This window comes from Chrysemys picta, chromosome 25, assembly GCF_011386835.1.
Source record: "Chrysemys picta bellii isolate R12L10 chromosome 25, ASM1138683v2, whole genome shotgun sequence".
In the NCBI taxonomy this organism is placed as follows: Eukaryota; Metazoa; Chordata; order Testudines; family Emydidae; genus Chrysemys; species Chrysemys picta.
Genome location: NC_088815.1, coordinates 13,925,017 through 13,933,564, shown reverse-complemented (window position 1 = coordinate 13,933,564; position 8,548 = coordinate 13,925,017). Strand labels below are relative to the sequence as shown.

Below are 8,548 nucleotides of genomic sequence, written 5' to 3'. Positions count from 1 at the left end.
TGCGCCTGCGCGCCCGCTCCTCATTGGCCGACCCGGCTTCTCCCTCCCAGCCAATGGGCGAAGGCGCGGCCGCTCGCGCGCATGGGGGGGGGGGGATTCCCCAGGGAGGCGCTGGTCTAAGCCCAGGGGCTGCAGCAGGGGGGTCCCCAGGGAGGCGCTGGTCTAAGCCCAGGGGCTGCAGCAGGGGGGGGGGTCCCCAGGGAGGCGCTGGTCTAAGCCCAGGGGCTGCAGCAGGGGGGGTCCCCAGGGAGGCGCTGGTCTAAGCCCAGGGGCTGCAGCAGGGGGGGTCCCCAGGGAGGCGCTGGTCTAAGCCCAGGGGCTGCAGCAGGGGGGGTCCCCAGGGAGGCGCTGGTCTAAGCCCAGGGGCTGCAGCAGGGGGGGGGTCCCCAGGGAGGCGCTGGTCTAAGCCCAGGGGCTGCAGCAGGGGGGGGGTCCCCAGGGAGGCGCTGGTCTAAGCCCAGGGGCTGCAGCAGGGGGGGTCCCCAGGGAGGCGCTGGTCTAAGCCCAGGGGCTGCAGCAGGGGGGGGTCCCCAGGGAGGCGCTGGTCTAAGCCCAGGGGCTGCAGCAGGGGGGTCCCCAGGGAGGCGCTGGTCTAAGCCCAGGGGCTGCAGCAGGGGGGGTCCCCAGGGAGGCGCTGGTCTAAGCCCAGGGGCTGCAGCAGGGGGGGTCCCCAGGGAGGCGCTGGTCTAAGCCCAGGGGCTGCAGCAGGGGGGTCCCCAGGGAGGCGCTGGTCTAAGCCCAGGGGCTGCAGCAGGGGACGGGAGGGACCTGGGCTTAAAACAAGACAACGAGCCAGAGACCCTGGCCCTGAAAGTTTCCTTTCATCCTTTTATTCACCTGATTTGGCTCCAAGGCAGTTTTTTGCAAAGCTTTTTGTTTAAACCATCATTTCCCGCGACCGGCCGACCCCTTAGGATGCCCCGTAAAACCACCAGCATGGCCCTTAGTCCTGGTGGGGGCGGCCCATCAAAAGCCCAGGCTGCGCCAGGGTGTGGAAATTAACATAGGCGGGAGCTGGCCAACCCAGCAAACACACACCTGTAACACGGAAAAGCCCATTTGTGTTCCTTGCAACTATTTAAAACACAACACGTCTGGTCTGGCCAGTGAAACCCCTGGACACGCAGAGAGGCAGAAAGTCGTCCAGCCAGTTAAAGCCACTGTCACGAGCTTTATCTTGTGATGCAAAGATCCGATCTTTTAACTGGCAACAACAAAATATTAAAGGCAATTCATACAGGCAGCTTTATGAAGAGAGTTCATTGGATGAACAGTTTTCCTAGAGCTCTGCCTGACAGAGGCAGCAATTCTATGGGCCGTTAAACGAAAAAAACGGTTACAAGACTTTTGGCTCATCAGTACCCAGTGCAAAAGACACCTTGCAGTGAGAAGAGGCCTCCTGAATTATGCAACACTGGTAGGTAGAACTGGGCACTTGAAGGATCATTTATTACACAGTGGCTTCAATTTCTGCTGGCTCTTCTTCCTCAAGCAGGCTGTAGGAGGCGTGGGTCTGGAAGGGCCTCTGAAGGGGATGGGCTAGGAGCTTAGCCATGCAGTTGTGCAGCTCCACAGCAGGGCCTGTCACAGACACTTCATATTTGTAATTGGTGCCTTTGGTGTCCAGGTTGCTGAAAAAAGTGTACATCTCCTGGCAAGGAACAGAACAGCCCAGTTACAATCCGGCATTGAGCCCGAGACGAGGGCTGGCTAAAGCACACTGCTGGGGTCAGGAGACGTGGGTTTGCCACTGACCCACTGTGGGACTCCAAGCAAGTCACTCTGTGCCAGGCCTCGGTTGCCTTATCAGTTAAATGGGCGTTACTGCGGGCTGACCTCTGGGATGCCATGGGGTTTAATTCATTAACATTAACTCATTAGCACCTGGATGTGATCCTCAGGCAGACGGCACTAGAAACGTACAATCTGATCACGAGCTGATGCCTACTGTGATGCCAACACTTGCTCAGTAAGAACGGTACTAACCGAGGCTGGATTTGAACTGGCCATTTACCAGTGAAATACCAATCCCACAGGTCAATATCAGAGTCAGCCCAACGGTTTAAACCGCACATGGAACCCCGTTGGGCCTAGATATTACAGCACAAATATGCAACAGTGTTCGGGCCTAGACCATTGTAATACCAGGGCCCCAGCAGCAGTTGAGAAGTTAATAAGCGTTGGACTTGAGACACTGTTCAGATGCTGCAGTCCTATTCCTAGAGATTATTAAAACAGAGAGTGGGTCCAGACACACACTCAGAGAGACACCCAAATACTGGCTCTGTCCTCAGTTGATGTCCTAAGCTTTTACCTCGAATGTTTGCCATTTTCCTTTTCTGGGGATCGCTGGGCCACATGCTAAGAATGGAGCCAGCGTGTCTGCCATGACAGGCATCGCCACTGGGCAGCTGAAGGTACACACAAAAGGGGCCGACTGAAAGAACATCTCCATCAACCAGCTCTCGGGGAAGGAAAAAAATCGATGGATCTTAACCGCTGAGAGGACGTGCACGGAACGGCCCAGGACAGACGGGGATGGCAGAGCCTTGTCCGTGCCTGAAGCGATGTCTGATGGAATGGGGAGGATTCAGACAAGAGAGGGTGGGTCACGCTACGGATCCCATGGGGCTCTCACCTTCCAGCTCGTCTCGTCCTCTTTCTCCTCGGCACCATTGTGGATATAAACCACGTCAAAAAAGAAATAAGGGCACTGAAGCATTTTCTGTAGAGAAGGGGAAAAAAGAACATTCCTTCTCACTGTAGAGTCTGATTAGCAGGTTCCACGGCAAAGCCGAATCCCAGGGTAAATGGCTGGGGGGGAAAGGTACCAACCTAACCGATGCGGCGCTTGAGATCTTTGGGTATAGCAAGGAGCAGTGCACCCGCCCTGTGCCTCACCCACCCTCCTGATGGGACCCCTTCATCTCTAAGGTAAGACTGGTGTCCCTGGTCCACTTAAAGCCTTGGTTCCGTGGCCGATTGGTGCTGGCTGCAGCGGTGGCTTTTGTGCCATGATTGCCAGTCGGCTGGGAACCGAGCCGAGACTAAGCTCATTCCAAACAGCCCATCATATGGCCATTGCTGCTGACCTGGGCTGGATGCAAACTACTCCCTGTTATCTGGCCTGAGCCATCCAGCCCCACCATCTCCCCCCATAGCAAGCACGTGAGAAGACTCGGCTTTGGGGTCAGGCCCTAGCAGGCACTATTGGATCTTGAGAACTGCAGGGGTTTATGGCCTGATTCACAAAGGTTCTTGATTCCAATGAGGGTGCCCAGCACCTCTGACAGCCGCCCGCCCCGGACAGTAATCCAGCAGCACTGGAACGCTGCTTTCTGGCCAACGAGTAGGAAAACCAGGAAGCACCTACCTTCATCTGCTCTGTCATGGAGAACTGAGGCTGACAGGCCGGCCGGCTATACACCAGGATGGTCCTGACCACATAGGGAGGCGGGATTGTCTGGATGTTTTCCGTCACTGGCAGCTCAATCTTCTGCTGTCTGTGCCATTAAAGAGAAAGAACGCGGTTCAGAAATACCAGCACGCGCGCTCACGACGCCGCTGGGTCGGGTTGCTAAATAAGCACATACACAGCTACGGTTATGCTGGAAGGGCCAATGGCTGCCAGCAGGTGAATCTTGGCTCCAGAAATGACCACAGACTCTGTTAAAGCCAATGGGCCAAGCATCTGCTTTCAGGTTCTACAGAAAGAGCAAACAACATGCAGTAAAAACAGCTGCAGACAATGGGGCTGCATGGCAGATAAGAGCTAAGCTCCATGGTCGGAGGGGTTTCCCTGGTTGTGGATACAAGGACTAGGACATCCCTTGCAGCCTGTGTGTTTTGGAGAAGCCCAGCAGGAGGAGTTCTGAGCAGGACCCAGAGAGGAAGCAGAGAGAGAGTTTCTTGGGCACAGAGCTCGCTGGAGTGGCAGACCTGGGGATCTCTCAGCAAAGAAGTTGCCTGCTGCTGTTTGTTTCTACTGTGTTCATGGAAACAGGACTTTTTTTTTTTTAAATCAGCAAGAATACACCAAGAACGAGACCTGATTCGTATAACTGATTTCTCATCCTAATGGAAACAAGGCCCTGGACATTGGCTAAACCGCTCAGACCAAAGGGGCAATGCAACTATAAAAGCAATATTTGTAATCTCTGCCTTCCACGGAGCAGCAAACTTACATGAGATTGAAGAGGCCTTCGAGATCTAGGGTCCGAGAGATAAGGACTTGTCCTTACACACACGCGGCCCTTCCAGATGCCTTTAGGTGTTTTTAGCTGGTGAGCTCGTTGGGGTCACTTGGCGTGGCACTTGGTTTGTGCAGCACCTAGCACCATGGGGCCCGAGCTGGGGGGACCTCTGGGAGCTACTGTGAGTGATAAGCAGTCAGACATTTCTGATCGGTCACACTCTAGAGACAGACAGAGGGGATGGGGACGGGCTGGAACATCTACACGTATTTAGTAGGGCAGGCAGACTACTCCCAAATAAAATGCTGAGTTTTCCATCTATCCTAGGTGACCTGCTACCAGCGTAGGTGAGCATCTCATAACCTTTAATGTATTTATCCTCCCAGGGCAGGGCTACTAGTCATATGGGACAGGTGGGGAATCGAGGCACAGAGAGGAGTGATTTGCCAGTGTGTCTATGGCAGAAAAAAGAACTCAGCCCAGGTCTTCAGAGACCCGGGACAGTGCCCCTAACCACTGCACCATCCTTCCTAGGGTGCATGAGCACTGACTGCAGTCCTGCTCAGCTGAGTCACCACACCAGGAGGGATGTCTGTGATCTCTCTGCACTTGTTCCCTACAAGCAGCACTGGTTTACACGGAGATCTGCTGCCATCTTCTGGCAAAACAGCAAATAACAGAAATATCAAAGGATCCCCCAGATCATACACACACTTCATGAAATAAACCCGTTACAACCCAGTCCTTTGTTCCCAGAATAGGATTCACTCTCTCAGGATCTGGGAAGTTCCTGATGTCAGGCCTGAGTTGGGCTCTAAGCTTCCTAGAAAGTCAAGGGGCTGAGAATCTGCACGTGCACATTGCCAAAAGACTCCGCGGCTGCAGGGCTCGCAAGCCCTGTTTTGAAGGGGGGGAGGGATAGCTCAGTGGTTTGAGCATTGGCCGGCTAAACCCAGGGTTGTGAGTTCAATCCTTGAGGGGGCCACTTAGGGATCTGGGGTAAAAATCTGGGGATTGGTCCTGCTTTGAGCAGGGGGTTGGACTAGATGACCTCCTGAGGTCCCTTCCAACCCTAATCTTCTATGATTCTATGAAGGCCAATGTCACGCTGTTCACGGGCGACTAGTGGCTTTGGGGGATCGGAAGGCAAGAAGGATCTCAGGCCCATTCATCTACAGCACAGACCCCACTCCCCACCCCCCAGCAAAGGATACTGAATGACTTGCAGACCACGGTTTCCAGGTCATACAGGCAGCTGCACACTTCTCTGGGGTCAGAGGTGAAACCGGAGAGCTAAGAGACAAGACAAGGATGTTAAAGGAAAGCGACAGAGACTCCCTCTGGAATCACACCAGGATGGTGGTGCCAGGAGAAATATATCTGTTCAGTGCTTAGCACAACGGGATCCCCAGTCTCACAATGGGTTCCCTAGGTCCTGTTGTGAGAGAGGCTATTAAAGGTGATCTGGAAAGATGATACCCAAGGCTTGCCCCTGGGTATTTTCTGTGATGGATAAAGGCCTGCCAGGGGGGGTTGAGATCACTGTTTTCAATTTTTTTCTACTTCTTCTATAAGCTAGGAATTTGGGGCTCGTCTCCTGTTTTTCCTGGAAAACCCAACTAGATGGCTGCTTGGACAGCTGCAGCCTGGCTGCTCCTCGGTACCCGAAAGGAAAGTGCCAGGCCTGCGGGGGTCTCACTCACCCAGGTGGCATCATTGTTCACCACCACCAGAGCGAACTCATGGCATTTGTCGATTTTGTGCTTCGTCCTCACAAACATCTCAATCATCTTCTGGGAGATGTTCAGAGCATTGGTTTTGGATCTACAGAGCAAGCGAGAGAGCACACCAAGGTCAAGCGACTGTCTAACACCTTCCCATCCCCCTCCTCCCCCAGGATCCATGCATCACATCCTTAAGGGGGCGTTGAAGGAGTCTCAGCCCCTGATCCGCAGGGCTGATCCAAACTGGGTCTCAACACCTCTCTGCCTCTTCCCTCTGGCTCACTTTAACATCTCTCCCTCCCTATTTTCCAGGCTGCACTGTCTGATGCTTTGAACATTGGCCTGACACCTGGACCCCGCCATCACCCATGCCTTTCCTCACCATGCCCATGAGGCCATGTCATCCATAGACCTCCAAGTACTTTACAAGAGGAGGGTCAGTATCATTAGCCCCATTTCACAAGTGGGGAAACTGAGGCACTGATAAGGGAAGCAATTTGCCCAGGGAGTTTGTGACAAAGGTGGGAACAGAACTCAGATCTCCTGGCTCCCAGGCCGGTGCCCTGTCTGCTAGAGTGCATGGACGGCATTCACAAAACACTGACCGACAGACAGCAGCTGCTCACCCGTTAAAGGATTCTAGTTTGGGCAGAGACATTTCCTCAGAGAGGTCTAAGCAGATGATCTGCATTAAAGAAAACAGCAGCATTAGCATCTCATGTCATTCATGAGCCCATCACACCGGGAGCTTCGGCTTTATATTGACCACTAGCTCCCACGGCCCGGCTGAGTGGCAACGTTTAAACACACACACGGCCAAAAGAAGGGTGCAGGGTTAAATCGGGTCCATTCGGCTCAGCGACCTGGGCGCGGACTCTCTCCCAGCAGAAGGGCCTTGGCAGAGAATGCAGGAGATCCACCCAACGGAAGGCAGGCCAGGAGTGTGACACTGGCACTCACCACTTTCTCAGGGCAGTTCACCCTGGGTGTCTTGACCTGGAACTCCGTGGGCTGTGCCGGGACCTGCCAGTCTTTGCCGTTGGGCGTGGCAGCGCTCTGCGGGCTGTCATCGGCACTAGCCGCCTCTCCTTCCCCCTCGCTGCGGTTCCCCACGCTGGCCTGCGCGCTCAAGGCTCGGTCCTCAGCCCCCTCTGGGTTGGAGCGGGTTCTGGGCCTCTGCTCCGTCACCTTCTCCTCCTCCTCCTCGGCGGCGCTCCCGGGCTCCGAGGTGTCCATGAGGTTGCTGCGCTCCACAGGCGACTCCAGCTTGGATGCAGCACAGGGCTCCCTGGTTCAGGCAGAGGGAGATAAGCGGCTCGGTGCAGGGATGCTGCACAGACAACCCCGTGTACAGCCCTCCACTGGCCGGAGTGGGCTAGACGGGGCCTGGCGGGACTTTCTCCCCTCCCCTCCCTATGGCTTGCTGCTGGGAGGGCATCGGGATCTGGCCTTTGGGTAGGGGTCCCCAGCACCCAAGTCAGTCAGCCTGTTTTCCCCATCGCTCCCCCCAGCCCATCACGGTCCCCCCATCGCTCCCCCAACCGATCCCAGGCCCCCCCATCACTCCCCCCAACCCACCCCGGCCACCCCATTGCTCCCCCCAGCCCATCTCAGTCCCCCCATCGCTCCCCCCAACCCCCCCATCCCACCCCGGTTTCCCCATCGCACCCCCCAACCCACCCCGGCCCCCCCATTGCTCCCCCCAGCCCATCTCAGTCCCCCCATCGCTCCCCCCAACCCAGTCCCCCCATTGCTCCCCCCCACCCACCCCAAACCCCCTCATCACCCCCCCCCATCCCACCCTGGTCTCCCCATCGCTCCCCCAACCGATCCCAGCCCCCCCATCGCTCCCCCCAACCCAGTCCCCCCATCGCTCCCCCCAACCCAGTCCCCCCATTGCTCCCCCCCCGCCCACCCCAAGCCCCCTCATCGCTCCCCCCAACCCAGTCCCCCCATCCCACCCCGGTCCCGCCATCGCTCCCCCCCGCCCAGCCCAAGCCCCCTCATCACAGTCCCCCATCCCATCGCTCCCCCCCAGCCTGGCCCCCCTGGCCCGGCCGGTCGCTGCTCACTCCGGCCTGCCTCTCCCGCAGCGATCCGCAACCCGGAAGTAGCCTGGGCGCCGCCAGCGCTAGGGCCGCTGGGAGATGTAGTTTCCTGGGCCTCCCTCGCAGCCCCCGAGCCAGTGGCGAACCCAGCCCCGCCCCCACTCCTTGTGCTCGCCAATCACCCCCCCCCCATGCACAGACCTACCCTCGTGGCGCATCGCAATTTGCATGTCTATTAGCATATCTCTGACATGCATATTTTCTCAAATTTGCATATAGCCCTAAATCCTCTCCCCCACCCACAACACGGGTGGCTACCAAGTGCTTCCCAGCTCCATAGGTGCCATTGTATGTACATTATTCCACCGGCTAATTTGCAGACAGCCATAAACTTCAGCTTGTGGTCAATACCCGCTGGGGGCAGGGATTGTTTGTTCTATTTGTACAGCCCCTAGCACAATGGGTGCCTGGGCCATGACTGGGACTCCCGGGGGCCATGGCAAAACCCAAAGAATAACGTGCCTTCCAGCATAGCCAGTGCTGTGGGACAGGCGTCTCCTATCAAATCCCAAGCTATGCCTTC

The 8,548-nt window shown here is 56.5% G+C and overlaps 1 protein-coding gene across 1 annotated transcript; it reads right to left on the bottom strand.

Moving 5' to 3' along the window:
* Window positions 1-814: 814 nt before the first annotated feature.
* On the bottom strand, window positions 815-8,123 carry BABAM1 (BRISC and BRCA1 A complex member 1). The gene is made up of 9 exons (XM_005278932.5): window positions 7,990-8,123; window positions 6,878-7,205; window positions 6,544-6,602; window positions 5,897-6,017; window positions 5,408-5,486; window positions 4,185-4,209; window positions 3,374-3,503; window positions 2,639-2,725; window positions 815-1,651 (listed from the first exon to the last, which is right to left on the bottom strand). Exons 2-9 carry the CDS (start codon window positions 7,151-7,153, stop codon window positions 1,451-1,453), a joined length of 978 nt encoding a protein of 325 aa, XP_005278989.2. The 5' UTR covers window positions 7,154-7,205; window positions 7,990-8,123; the 3' UTR covers window positions 815-1,450.
* Window positions 8,124-8,548: the final 425 nt, after the last annotated feature.

Bases quoted from the DNA above. Each gene is read 5' to 3' on its own strand.
- BABAM1 (XM_005278932.5), bottom strand. From the start codon at position 7,153: ATGGACACCTCGGAGCCCGGGAGCGCCGCCGAGGAGGAGGAGGAGAAG. The intron at 4,210-5,407 runs GTATCCTTTGCT...CTCGGACCCTAG, and splicing joins CGTGGTCTGCAAGTCATTCA to ATCTCGAAGGCCTCTTCAAT. The intron at 3,504-4,184 runs GTAAGTTTGCTG...TTAATGGCACAG, and splicing joins GAAGGCCTCTTCAATCTCAT to ACAGCAGAAGATTGAGCTGC.